The sequence below is a fragment of the Aspergillus sydowii genome, assembly GCF_001890705.1.
Source record: "Aspergillus sydowii CBS 593.65 unplaced genomic scaffold ASPSYscaffold_11, whole genome shotgun sequence".
Taxonomy (NCBI): domain Eukaryota; kingdom Fungi; phylum Ascomycota; class Eurotiomycetes; order Eurotiales; family Aspergillaceae; genus Aspergillus; species Aspergillus sydowii.
In genome coordinates, this window is record NW_024467869.1 from 488,937 (window position 1) to 501,709 (window position 12,773).

Consider the following 12,773-nt stretch of genomic DNA (forward strand, 5'->3'; position numbering starts at 1 on the left):
CAACAATTCCTGTTCCGTCGAGGTACCTGACCACACTCCGCCTCCAATACAACACGCATGGACTCCGTGACTAACAAGTATCGGAATTGATAGATGCTCTGGAACTGGAACACAATCGACTCGTGCTTCCTCGCCTCCTCATGGCACGTCACGTCGAAGGGCATGTTTGCCGTCTCCTGCATCGGCGTCGCTCTGCTCGGCGTCGCCCTCGAATTCCTGCGCCGGGTCAGCAAGGACTACGAAGAGAGTCTGCACCGCCAGTTCCAGCGCCATGCCATGTCTCAGCTGGACGATCCTTTAATATGCGGCGCGCCGGCAAATGTCGTCTCCTACCGCGCGAGTCCCATCCAGCAGATTATCCGGGCGATCTTGCACGTGGCGCAGTTTGCGGTCGCGTATATCACCATGTTGATTGCGATGTATTACAACGGGTATATGATTATTTCGATTTTCATTGGGGCGTTTCTCGGCAAGTTGTTCTTTGATTGGGGGCAATATAAGGTGGTTCTGGGCCAGACTCAGGGGCCTGTGGCACCGCAGGCCAAGGCTGTTGAAGCGGAGGGCGATGCAACGAAATGCTGTGGATGATGCATAGACTTTATTTCTTTAATTTTGCCATAATAATGAGTCATGGTAATCTAATCGAAGCGCCGGCGCTTTTTATGGATCCATATCGGTACATCAGTCTGTGGCGCGTAGCCCCTATGACTTCCAGGATATTGAGCCCCCGTTGCAACCCATGCAATCATATTTTCCCCACCTAGAGACCGATACGAAGGCATTCATTGGTACCGGGCGTCGTCGAATGGTTCTCTGACAGACAGGTCCGAAAATGTGCAGTGAGGAACGTCGCCTCGTTGGTAAGGCTGGACACCCCATCTCACGAGCTGGCATCCAATATCCAACACATCATCGTCCTTTGTGAGGTGGGGATGGCAGGCAGCAGCTATGGCAACGCTGCAAGATCCTGCCACCGGCATACCGGATCTCAACCGTCTGCAACCCATCCAAATCAGTCCTGCTGGTAGAATTGTGCTAACCCCAAGTGTCACCAGCATACTGAGCGGTGAATACCCGAGCGCGATGATAGCAGGAACTGGGTCGCCTCCGCGTGATGTACTATAAGAAAAAACTCGGACTAAAAATATACTCTGTGATATAAGCCAATGGAGTAAGGCAGATGTGCAGATAAGGGGTACTATATAACGGTAGGGCAGAGTAAGGAAGTGTGTTCTCCGCTGATAGCCCTGGGGAGGGGTTGAAACGCGAAGGCCCTTCCAACTCAAGGAAAAGGCACTCCATTCCACTGCAAGGGCCGTGTTAGTAAGAATACTGTTTGACATGAAGTAAAGGACCGAGAAAATTAGTTGCGCAGCGTTCGCAACCAATATATTAGGAATCAACTCCGTGGGCCAATGCTTTCCTGCGATTATAGTGCCTGGGTTGATACCACCCAGGCCAGAGGTCCAAATGCCATCCTCTTTGGTAGTTCCATTCAGGCCAAACCGCAAAAGAACAAGACAGACTCCAACTAGGACGATGTACCTATAAAAAACCTTTAGCTGACTGTTGCGGTTTGAAAGGAGGCGACGCACGCCAAATAGAAGCTGACCCAACGAGTCCTCGACACGGACACCATCCGCCGCCTCGGCCTCTCAGTATATTTCTGGAGGCCTTCTGCACATTCCTTGAACAGGGAACGCCACTGGGCCAGTAATCTGCCCTGCCTGTGTAAGGCTATCTTCCGACCGGTTACCAGACAGTTACCTGATGTCGCGTTATCAGGAGAGCGAAGGAAGGACGCGACAGCGTCACCAACTGTCAGCAGAGGACTCCCTCCGAGCATAATTGAAGCCAGGCAGATCAATATGGCCTTCGCCAAATTCGCAACAATCACCACTGCCGCAAGCGGCAAGCTGTACTGGATTGTGCAGTACCCTGGAGCCCTCTCTGCCAGGCAATTATTGACCTTGTACCCATCCACTATCCATTGGCTCGGGGAAATATCATAATAATCTCCACTACGCCCAGAGCGCATCCACAGGTTCCCGCCGCCGGTCTGTTTGGAATTTGGGACTGTCTGGGAGCCAACGTGGACAGCAGATTCATTTGATGCCCTAATCATGTCACTGATAAGGACCAGTCCGCTGTATTTGGATTGGAGGTCGGTGGAAAATTCCGCGATACAGCCACTCGGCGGGAGTGATTCTAGCTGATCGGACATTTGCACCAGGCGCCGGACATCTTCTGAATCAGTGCTGACATTCGCGAGCGTAAGTGAGGTGAAAGTCGAGTCCCCCATGTAGACTTCAAATGCGTTCGCCACAACGGTGGGGTATATCACGGAGTTGAAACTGCCTGATGAGCACACGACAGGGCGAGACTATGGCAGCAGTAGCACATACAATAGATGAAGCGGTGTAGATGAGAGAGCTAGACACACCCAGAGTATCAGGCGCAGCCGGGAAATTCTGAGCAGATTGTGTATGCTCGGTGTCCCGATTTGAAGCCATTCATTTCGCGCGTGGGCGCGGTCCACATCATTTCTGGTTGGGGCGCTGAGGCATTGCTGGCAAACGTTAAACAACGAGGGTCTGGACGAGGTAATAGGCAATTTTGGAACTTGCATACCATGGCGAAGTTACTGGAAGCTAATAGCAGCGTGCTGAGGATGTTGATCAGCAGATGGAACAGAATGCTGAACGCTTTAACACGCTCGCAGCTGCCTCTATACAGGACACTCTGACGATCATCTGAATTGCGAAAAGTCGCCCATGATACGATTACCAAGTTGAGAATTAAAACCGCGAATGAAGTGGCTGAGCCCAGATAAAGCGTTCCTTTCCATCCTGCAAACCAAAATCTGCGATGTGTCTTGGGGCCTGGTGCGACGTCGTCTTTGTCGCTACCGTTTTCTACCAGGAGATCGTGGCCATGTCGCGGGGAAATGTGCGAAACAATGCTGAGCTTCTCCTTCCACACCATTGCGATGATTGCTGCACTGATGTTGGGTGGTCATATAAAGAAAAGATCAGGAACACGGATCTTGTGAATAGAGAAGAAGAATGCGAGTGCCTTAGCCTGGTGCTTTATGACAAACGTCCATTGGGGCCATTGGGGCCAACTTCACGACTCAGGCCCCGGGCAGGGGTCTGAGGCCTTGCAACGCCCAGCACCTGATACGACTGGGCAATGCTAACACGGATGCAAGATCGACGGTGCCCGTCCCAGGACGGTGGCTTGTGGTTTCGTGACTTCGTGAGGTCGTGAGGCTCTGGCCTATACTCTCCCCAAATCCGTGGTTTATGTGCAACCCATATGTGTTTGTAACAGTAATTGGCTTGCTTTGCAGTTCCAAGGCATGATCTGCAAGGCTGCATACAAGGTCTCCTGGACCCGAGTTAAAGCCTCGTCTAAATTTCACACCCCGGGCATGCCGTGGTCATAGAAAATAGAATGACGGTAAAGTCAGTATCTAGATGAATGGAGGTCTGAGTAATGTAAATATTTTACATATGAGATAACATTTCGAGCTCGATAGCTATCGAAGCCATCGAAATGCCGAAGTGCAGCCCGAAGGTTGACTTCCCGCGTCGTTGTTGTCTAAATCTATGGCCATCTACGTTCCTATATATAACCAAGCCGATAGTGGAACTACAGGATATCGATGTCTTCGATATATATTGGGAACATCGATATCACCGACACCACCAGAGAGTTTCATGGTATAGAATCACACACACACATATATATGTACGGCGCGAGGCTTGTGATAACGACGTCCAAACGCCTTCAATCACCACCTGCGCCGGTACGAGGCCTGATCCCGAAGTGGTGAGGTACCAACGGACCGTGGTTGCTCTCCTCAACCAGCATTCTGACATCCAGTTGGAGTGAATGCCAGAACGAACTGACCTCCTATCGTCGACTTCTCGACCGCATCGCTATTGGTGAGGAAAATGGACCGGCAGACAAGGCTGCTAATAATATGCCAGACAGCGAGGTATATTAGATCACCGGTATAACACCCCGTCCATCGGCATGGTGACATCCGCATCTGAAAACGCGCAGTGCCCGATCTCGTCTGGCGGACAAGGCTCAGCACCCCATTTCAAACGCCGGTACTCAATATCCAATTCGTCATCATCGTCTGTTTTGGCTCTCGGATGGCAGGCCGCCGCTATAGCAAGACTGCAGCTCCCGGCAACTGGCATGCCTGATTTAAACCGCCTACTACCGAGCAAAACTAAACCGGCTGGTAGAAGGATGCCCACGCAAATGGTGATGATGATTGCAAGCGGTGAATACCCAAGGGCCATAACATCGCTCCTGGGATACCTCCTTACCGACTCATCATAAGCATTGATGCTCACCAGGAAGATACTCTGCGATATCAGCCAATGTAACAAGGCAGTCAAGCCAATAAATGGTAATCCGAAGCGATAGGGCAAAGACAAGAAGTGCGATGTACGCTGATTGCCCTGGGGGGACGTCGAAACGCGGAGCCCTTTTCTATTGTGGGAGAAAGAGTTCCATTCGCCTGCGAGGGTCATATTCGTAAAGATTCCGTTGGCCAGGACATAGAGAACAGAGTATATGAGCTGAGGGACGTTGGCAATGAGCACATTGGGAATCAGCCCTCCAGGCCAGTTATTGTTGTAGATAATGGTGTTCGACTGCACAGTTGCAAGACCAGAGTCCCAAATACCGTCGGTGCTGGGCATCTTAGCCAGTCCCAACCCTAAGAAACTAATCGCCACGGCGAGCGACAAAACGTATCTAGGAACCATTACTAGCTGCATACACTGCGGGTGCAACTAATGTGACTTACACGGAAATAAAGCTGGCCCAGCGAGCCCTAGGCAGGGACGACCAAAACCTCTTTGGGTTCGCAATATACGGTTGAGGCTCGTACACCGAGTCTTTTGCGAGTGCAGCATACCTCTGCCCCTGTACACCACTCTTTCTTGCGTCCGACGATACCCTCTCACGCGTCAGTAGGCAGGTCTCGACGGTTAAACCATCGGGAGATCGGAGAAAAGACGCGACAGCGTCGCCAACCGTGAGCAGCGGATCGCCTCGCAGGAGAAATGCTACAGCGCCGATCAGCATGGCCTTGGCCAAGTTGGCGATAATCACCACTATGGCAAGGGGCAAGCTGTACTCTAGCGAGCACTTCTCTGATGTTGCCTCCACGAGACAATAGTCCACTTTGTGCTCTTCCACAATCCAATCCTGCCCTGAGCGAACTCGGGACTGGACGTCAGAACACAATCGTGATCCCTCATCCTCCGACATTCTGGATGTTCGCGGGCCCTCTACACAAGCCCAGTCGTACGGCAGCCCCTTGTAGTAGTACGAGGGGCTTTTGATAGTCTGCATGGTAAAAAATTCCATGGATACCCAACCGCCGGTCCCGGGGAAACGGTCCTCCCAGGGGTAACCGTGGAAGTCCGGGCTGATCAGGACCACACTGCCGTACTTGGATACAAAGTCGGTGCTGTACCCTGAGATGCAATCTTTTGGCTCCAGCCGTGTCAAGTTTTTGGAAATTTCCACCATTCTCTTTTCGTTCGATATATAAGAATACCTATAGTCAGGGTTGATATCGGCCGGTGTCAAGGATGTGAAGGTGGAGTTTGCAAGGTATATGTATGGCACGTTCGCCGAAAATGTCGAGTACACCGTGGAGTTGTAACTGCTTCATCAGCATTCGATTGCCACCCGGCCAAGGTAAAGCTTACAGTAAATGAAGCGGCACAGACGATAGGACAAGGCAAAGCCAGAGTAACAGACGCATCTTGGGTATCCGCAATAGATTTCGCATACTGGGGACCCCAATGTCGAGCCATTCGCCTCGTGCATGGGAACGATTCACGTCCTTCCTGGTCGGTGCAGCCACACATTGCTACACAAGTTAACACAACACGAAATTGGCCAATAGAGGGAATGTCGACCGAGCATACCATAGCAAAGTTGCTTGCAGCCAAAAGAAGCGTGCTGAGAATGTTGATCAAGAGATGGACCCCAGTGCTGAGCTGCTTGATTCGGTCGCAGTTATTTGAAAGCGCAAGAACGCTCCGTCCATGTTCTGATTTTCGGAAACTCGCCCATAGAACCATGGTCAGGTTTATGATCAGAACAATGACCGAGGTAACTGAGCCTAGACAGAGTGTTCGCCTCCATTTCGCAATCCTGGGTTCGCTAGATTCCTTAGGCGCTGATATCTTCTGTTCTTCGTCGTCCTCGAGGGAATGCTCGCGCTGCAACGCAGAGAACGAGAAGACGACGGACTTTGGATTCCTAATCATTGTGAGCACCATGTTGAGCGTCCGGGCCCTGGCCTTTCAAGTGAATGACCATTGGCTCCTCGCAGTCAGCACAGATGAGGTGATTTTATGGAAAAGACCCTTTTTCCTGACCCGGGCGAAGGCTGAGTTTAAACCAAAACACCACATGTTGGGCAAGGCTGATCGACAAGCTTCATGCACACAGCCTCCCACCAGGAGTCTGATTCCGTCTGAGCCTCCTCAGCGACCCGCCCCTGAAGGTTGAAACAGAATGGAGCCAATAGGCTGGCAATGACTGTTCGGGGAACGAACTTGGCACTCTTGTTAGGGCAAGATCAACGGTGATAGCCGGGTTCTCTTTGCTAAACGCCAGGCAATAAATACGAGCACCTGCCTTTGCCTTGCAATGCAAATGAGGCCATCGCACGATGATCTGTATCACTAACTCCCGACTGGAGGCCATTCTACACAGCGCTGCGTTTTATCGGAGGCGGCTCTCTATAATAGGATGCTGCTCAGGATAGCCGTAGATAGGGCTAGGAACATATGTTGTAATGGCATAGCTGAAGACCACACGAGGCCTTCCATGCACTTTTCTAGATAACCATCAGTTGCATCACGCTCTGGAAGGCGCATCTGACTTCAACCAGAGAGACGCACCGGCGAAACCTATGGTCTGTTTCTCGCCCCCAAAGTCAGTAGGTGCGACGATCGCGACCCCTGCATTTCCCCCGATGGGCCTGAGCTCGAGCCTCGCAAGAGGTCTTCCTGTCGACGATGCACTTCTTCCTCGCCAGCAGCTACGGCTCGTCTTCTCTGATTATAGCTATATTGATGGTTTTCTCTACTAGTGGGCGTATATAACAGCCCCATCTATAGCTCGCCCCCGTCTTCTGAAGCCGACGAAACCATCAACGCCACAACAGCCGAAGACCTACATCAATGGAAATTTGCGCTGCAGCTGTGCCTGAGTGTGTGGAACAAGATTATTCGATAGCACGAATGACAAATATAGTATGGCAGATTCCCCAGGCCACTCCTGGGGCTCCGCAGCCCGGGCCAAAACGAGTACTAGCGATTTGTTACAAATATTTAATGATTCTTAAATCATCAAGTGACTGCTTTCTCTTTTTCTTTTTAATGCACATTCTTTACCCCCGGCATTGAGCCGGGGTGGACATGGTCCACAGCATACAGGGACACTGCTGGGAAGAAGTATGGTAGTACATACTTGCGGTCGCTGCGAAAGGAATTCCTCTTGTGAATTGGAACTGAGACCCTTAACCCTGCTATCACATGCCGGATCTATAATATTCTCCGATCGAGGCCCTCTCCCATGGACAAGGTTGTAATTGGCATATATGGACAAGGCTGGCGATAACGAAATCTCAATGTGCGACAGCCTCCAATCATCACCTGCCACGATACGAGGTCGGATACCGAAGTGCCAGAAGCTCACCAAGAGCGGGGTCGTTATACACAGCCGTCGCGCTTACATCTGCATCGTATAAATGCCAGATCTGACCTGCTGTCGTCGTCTTCCATAAAGCTAGCTAACATCGCATCCCGAGTGTTCTAACAATCCTTCCAAGTACAACATCCCTCCCTGGGGCACTCTTAGTAAGTAAACAAATACCGATACTGTACATGAGAAGCTAACGAGCTAGCAAAATGTGCTACCTGTCTGTGAAAAAGTGCGTAATCAACACCTGCACCAACAGCCTCAGCGAGGCCGTTTCGTGCCAGCAGCCATCCACCAGGTCTTGCCCTGTCTATAACAAGAGAAGAGATCAATGGCCGGAGATTGATACCGGGACTAGTACCTCGAGGTGCACAAGCTGCACGGCTCCGCTGACGGCTGAGGAGCTGAGGAGGGCGAGATGTTAAGCCACGGGTGTGAGTGTGTATTATATGATTTGGAGTTTGTATGCGGCTGGCAGGAAGCGAATACGCATTTTTAGTATGCAATATCGAAACGATTCATGAATGTAAATCCATTATGCTAAAGCGAGGGGCAACATAATTAAATACACCCCCAGCGCATCGCTGCACTGGCTATCGTGTCCCGTCTCCTAAACCTGTACATCCTTAGTCTCAGCAGTCTCGACATGCATCGTCTTCAAAACAGTCGTCTCATCGCGCTTAACCAGACTCCGCTTGACAGGGTTCGGATCAGAAAAGACCTCCTCCAGCTCCTCCAGCGTGCGGTCCTTGGTCTCGGGAAAGAAGAACCACATGATAACAATCTCGATCAAATCCCAGAATACAAAGACCAGGTAGAAGTAGTACTTTATGTTTTGGAACGCAGGGCCCGCGCTGTACTGGATAATGGCACTGCTGATTGAGGACGCAAGGTTGCCGACTGCAGTGCCCTTGGCCCTGGTTGTCGTCGTCAGGGTTTCGGCAATGTACATGGACTGCAGCGGTGTCCATCCAAAGGAGAATATGATGCCGAACAGGTAGATGAAGGCAATGGTTGTGTTCGCGGCAGCTGTATTGGAAGGGTCGTCTGTAGCTAACTTTGACGTCCCCGTCATAATGGCAAAGGCGACAGAGCAGAACAAGAGAGAGTATATGAGCAGTGGACGGCGGCCAATTGTGTCGGTCATTCTTGCGCCGGTGATGGCACCGATGAATGACAATGGTGGGTATATCCCATTGAGTAGCAACTTGCGGCTCTCCGTAACGATCCCCACGTTCTCGAGCATCACAGGCAGATAGTACGATGTGATCGAGTTACCAGAGATCTGCCCGAAGCAGGCCATACCGAGCACGCAGATGAGTCTGCGACGGGCGGAGTGGCCGGTATAAAGCTCACGGTAGTCCCACCATTTCTTGTCGGAGGCGTCAGTCGCGATGCTCTGCTGCATTTCCTTGAGTTGCAGTTGGACAATAGGATGCTCTGGGTCTTTATCGCCATGGTATTTCGCCAGGATTTTAGCGGCGTCCTCACTGCGGTCCTGCGCCATCAGCCAGCGCGGCGACTCCGGAATGAACCACACCCCGAGGACAACGAAGGCGGATGATATGAGTTGGCACCAGATGGGGATGCGGAAGGAGCCTGGATTGTCAAGTTTGGCGCATCCGTATACGACCCAGCTGGCGAGAATAGACCCAATATACCTATACCGTCAGCGTGATTTCAGAGACCTATTGGATGCAGTCCCTACCAAGTGGTGTTATACAGACCAGTAATTGTGCCTCTTAAGGTATGTCAGCCGGTATCCGCGACATAGACGGGATACGTACCTCCACGCTGGATGAGCTATCTCACTGACGTAACATGGCGCAGAAACGCTGCAGAAGCTCACACCAAATCCCAAGATGAACCGGCCTGCGAGGAACATACCCCTGTTGACAGATGGCGCTTGTATGCAGGTCCCTATAACGATGATCAAGGCGCCAATGAACATACCCATGCGGCGGCCCCAGTAGTCGTTGACCGGCCCAGTAAAAAAGACCGCGGGTATGGAACCGATATTGTAGATGGCAAAGACGATGCCCGTGGTCGATCCGGAGGTTTTCCTGCTTGCGTTAGAGACGGATCCAGGGTCCGCATAGGCGGGGGCATACATGTTGAAAAAAGCCAGATACGAGTCCATCCCGTTCAATCCTCCCATCAATGAGCCATCGTACCCGTTTAGACACCCGCACAGATATGGAATGAGAAGACACAAGTAGAGACGGAGCATCGACAGTGTAAAGGGGTTGTATTTCGTGTTCAGAGCATCATGAGCGACCCTGACCTCCTCCGCCTCCCCCACGGGCTCTTTCTTTTCCTCAGGTGCTGCTGTCTTCTTTTCCTCTGCCATGATAGATTGCCTGAGTTGAATCTGGGCAGAGTTCCTCTCCCAGACCAGCACGCGGACTTCTTATATTCCTGCATTGTGCCGGCCGACGAGGGAACGCCAGTAACGGCAGAAAGGAGATCCAATCACTGGCTGGCACGGGATAAAAAGAAGTCCCTTGCACTTGGCTAGCAAGGATTAGGCAATTTCCCCACGGGGCGACGATTCTTGATCCAGCTAAGGGGTGTCAAAGCGTCTCGGGGAAGTCGGTACCGAAGCGAATCCTATCGAGCCACACTTGAATCCCCCGCTTCAATGGCCAAAGATTGTTGCTTGCCATTGGTTGTAGTTATATTAGTCTCGGTTGGTAATCCGCTTCCAATGTCTGTCCCGTACAGCTCACACTACAGCGCGATTGTTTCAATTTTGTGAGAATTGTTGCAATCATGGACGGAGATTTGGATTCGAGGAAGCGAAAGAGAACTTCTCATGCCGTAATCTCACCCGAAAATGTTCATGCAAATGGAGGCTAACTAGACAGTGTGACTCGTGCCGCCACCGCAAAGTCCGGTATGCAGCTGATTCCTTCCGAGTTCCCCAGGTCAACAATTAACTGTCCAGATGCGACGGCCGCCAGCCCTGTGCTACCTGCTCGGCAACGGGTGAAGACTGCCTCTACGGTGCTGAAGCGATACCGTAAGCGGCGTGTCCGGGTATACTCCTGTTGCTGACTTGGAAGCAGCAAGAGCAAATCTGATTTGATTCTCGATGTGGTCCTTCGCTCAGAGAATATGCTGCGTGAGATGGCTGCCCAGATGGTAAGACTGCCCTGTCCATCATGACAGCCCTAACTCGACAGCAGCAGACCGTCCTGGCCCCAACCACCCCTGTAGATCCCCGAATAGCCTCGTCCCCCCTCGCATTCTTCTCCCCGCCAACCGTGGATTCCACTCATCGCCCTGTTACATCCCCTGATCAGATCTCCAATGCGATCCTTTCGCAATTCCATTCGTCAACAACCGAGTCGATCCTGGCCTGGCCTCATTTCAAAGACTTCCATCCACTGCGCCAGAACTATCAGGGCTCTGTTTTTTACCTCGAAAGCCGGCGTTCCCCGTTCAAGCATCGGTCCAGTGGCAGTTTGCCATACGTAGGTAAAACAGAGCTCGATCACATTCTTCAGAGCTTTGAGCAGAATGTCAACTTCTGGTATCCGACTTTGTCGCGGAATAAGAGTACCGAAGTGGAGATCCAGATCTTGTCGAACAGCCTGGACGAGGACATGGCATCTTGTCTGGCATTGCTGGTAATGGCCCTGGGCTGCGCCAGTGAGATGATTCGCTCTATTAGCTCGGACACCATTGCAGGGCTTGAAGAGCTGGAGAAGAGACATCGATGGCAGCTTATGAGTGGCTTATACTTTGACCTTGCCTTCAAGAAGATATACCTCGCCCAGGCTGAATGCACTACAGAAGCCGTGCAATGTCTCTTCTTCACAGCGTACGTACCGCGCTCTGTAGCAATTACAGTACTGACCGTCCAGTCTATTCTTCGCTTTCCTGCAACGCCCTATACAAGCATGGTCTTTCATCAGCGCTGCTGCAGTCAAATGCCGCTTACTCCTCTCGTATCCTGCCTCTGAGGCTGAACCACAACACCTCGAGTGCCTTCGCCGGATCTTCTGGTCATGCTATATTTTAGAGAGGTGAGTATCCCTAATGTTGGTTAGTATCTCTAACTAGAAAAGTGACTACCTTGCCGAACTCGCCGCCCTCCCTCAAACCGGAATCGCCGATATCGAATCATCCATCCCACTACCAGGGGAATACCACACTCACTCTTGCCCAACAACAGAAGAGCACTCCTCGCTCTACTTCCTTGCCTGTATATCCATGCGCCGTCTTCTCAACCGAGTCCACGATCTCCTCTACGCGCGCAACAACGGCGTTGCCTCAGACATATATCAATTCCCGTCCGTCGTCGCAGAACTGGATCACCAGCTCGAAAAATGGAAGGACCTCCTTCCGCCTCCATTCCAGTTTACTGAGGACCGGGAACCGGCAAAGTCGACAGAAGCCGGGTTCCTGCGCCAGCGGTACCTTACCTGCAAAAGCGTGATATATCGACCATATCTCACCTGGGCGCTGTCACTTACAACGCGCGGCGAAACGGTGTCTCCAGCTGTATATGAAGGATGCAAGACATGTCTTCAGGCTTGTTGTCTGCATGCTGAGAACCTGCATCCATTTCCACAGACGATCATGATTGATACGTGGATTTGCTCCTTGTCGTACGCCACCACTTTCCCATTCAGCTGGGCCGTGCTAACATTTTATAGGATGGCATCGGTTATGCTTATTGCCCTGGCGACTGCAAGAGAGACTTCTTTGCGTACCTGTCTTCCAGCAAATGCGACCGAGATAGGACCTCATCTGGGCAAGTACCTGGCGCAGTGGATGCGGGTGCCTGGCCATGGGGTGTCACCGAGCGTGATGCAGAGTATCCGACTGATTGAAGATGCAAGTCAATCGCTTAGTGATATTGTAGCATAAGTGAATAACTATCCATGTTCTATAAATATATAGTTCCAGTTACTGCATCAAGTATGGATCGGAGTGTGCGTCATCCGCGGGGTAACACTATCAACCCGTCATAACAACAGCAGCAGCAACAGCAACAATCTTTCCACTTTGAC

At 51.5% G+C, this 12,773-nt stretch overlaps 5 protein-coding genes across 5 annotated transcripts; 2 read left to right on the plus strand and 3 right to left on the minus strand.

The window, feature by feature from the left end:
* The first annotated feature begins 1 nt into the window (after position 1).
* ASPSYDRAFT_48761 (copper transporter family protein) lies at positions 2 to 904 on the plus strand. The gene is made up of 2 exons (XM_040847701.1): positions 2 to 22; positions 94 to 904. Exon 2 carries the CDS (start codon positions 163 to 165, stop codon positions 586 to 588), a length of 426 nt encoding a protein of 141 aa, XP_040699354.1. The 5' UTR covers positions 2 to 22; positions 94 to 162; the 3' UTR covers positions 589 to 904.
* ASPSYDRAFT_413953 (uncharacterized protein) lies at positions 689 to 3,405 on the minus strand. Its single transcript, XM_040846273.1, has 4 exons — positions 2,632 to 3,405; positions 2,406 to 2,569; positions 1,596 to 2,354; positions 689 to 1,545 (listed from the first exon to the last, which is right to left on the minus strand). The coding sequence occupies exons 1-4, from the start codon at positions 2,983 to 2,985 to the stop codon at positions 783 to 785; spliced, it is 2,040 nt and encodes a 679-aa protein (XP_040699355.1). The 5' UTR covers positions 2,986 to 3,405; the 3' UTR covers positions 689 to 782.
* A 608-nt stretch (positions 3,406 to 4,013) lies between these two features.
* Positions 4,014 to 6,441, minus strand: ASPSYDRAFT_208461 (uncharacterized protein; the record flags this gene model as incomplete). The annotated part of the gene is made up of 4 exons (XM_040843946.1): positions 5,967 to 6,441; positions 5,745 to 5,908; positions 4,832 to 5,698; positions 4,014 to 4,779 (listed from the first exon to the last, which is right to left on the minus strand). The coding sequence occupies exons 1-4, from the start codon at positions 6,321 to 6,323 to the stop codon at positions 4,014 to 4,016; spliced, it is 2,154 nt and encodes a 717-aa protein (XP_040699356.1). The 5' UTR covers positions 6,324 to 6,441.
* Positions 6,442 to 8,269: 1,828 nt separating this feature from the next.
* ASPSYDRAFT_413687 (sugar porter family MFS transporter) lies at positions 8,270 to 10,509 on the minus strand. The gene is made up of 4 exons (XM_040846267.1): positions 9,864 to 10,509; positions 9,540 to 9,815; positions 9,461 to 9,493; positions 8,270 to 9,413 (listed from the first exon to the last, which is right to left on the minus strand). Exons 1-4 carry the CDS (start codon positions 10,100 to 10,102, stop codon positions 8,363 to 8,365), a joined length of 1,599 nt encoding a protein of 532 aa, XP_040699357.1. The 5' UTR covers positions 10,103 to 10,509; the 3' UTR covers positions 8,270 to 8,362.
* Positions 10,314 to 12,717, plus strand: ASPSYDRAFT_413559 (Zn(II)2Cys6 transcription factor). The gene is made up of 8 exons (XM_040846260.1): positions 10,314 to 10,572; positions 10,620 to 10,648; positions 10,700 to 10,774; positions 10,821 to 10,896; positions 10,941 to 11,578; positions 11,622 to 11,783; positions 11,826 to 12,368; positions 12,417 to 12,717. The coding sequence occupies exons 1-8, from the start codon at positions 10,525 to 10,527 to the stop codon at positions 12,628 to 12,630; spliced, it is 1,785 nt and encodes a 594-aa protein (XP_040699358.1). The 5' UTR covers positions 10,314 to 10,524; the 3' UTR covers positions 12,631 to 12,717.
* The last annotated feature ends 56 nt before the right edge of the window (positions 12,718 to 12,773 follow it).

Coding starts and splice junctions, on each gene's coding strand:
- ASPSYDRAFT_413687 (XM_040846267.1), bottom strand. CDS start 10,102: ATGGCAGAGGAAAAGAAGACAGCAGCACCTGAGGAAAAGAAAGAGCCC. Junction 9,816..9,863: donor TATCTGGCTTTTTTCAACAT/GTATGCCCCCGC, acceptor TAACGCAAGCAG/GAAAACCTCCGGATCGACCA. Junction 9,414..9,460: donor GGTCTGTATAACACCACTTG/GTAGGGACTGCA, acceptor CTGACGGTATAG/GTATATTGGGTCTATTCTCG.
- ASPSYDRAFT_413953 (XM_040846273.1), bottom strand. CDS start 2,985: ATGGTGTGGAAGGAGAAGCTCAGCATTGTTTCGCACATTTCCCCGCGA. Junction 2,570..2,631: donor CTTCCAGTAACTTCGCCATG/GTATGCAAGTTC, acceptor AACGTTTGCCAG/CAATGCCTCAGCGCCCCAAC. Junction 2,355..2,405: donor TCTACACCGCTTCATCTATT/GTATGTGCTACT, acceptor CTCATCAGGCAG/TTTCAACTCCGTGATATACC.
- ASPSYDRAFT_48761 (XM_040847701.1), top strand. CDS start 163: ATGTTTGCCGTCTCCTGCATCGGCGTCGCTCTGCTCGGCGTCGCCCTC.
- ASPSYDRAFT_413559 (XM_040846260.1), top strand. CDS start 10,525: ATGGACGGAGATTTGGATTCGAGGAAGCGAAAGAGAACTTCTCATGCC. Junction 10,649..10,699: donor TGCCGCCACCGCAAAGTCCG/GTATGCAGCTGA, acceptor TTAACTGTCCAG/ATGCGACGGCCGCCAGCCCT. Junction 12,369..12,416: donor ACGTGGATTTGCTCCTTGTC/GTACGCCACCAC, acceptor AACATTTTATAG/GATGGCATCGGTTATGCTTA.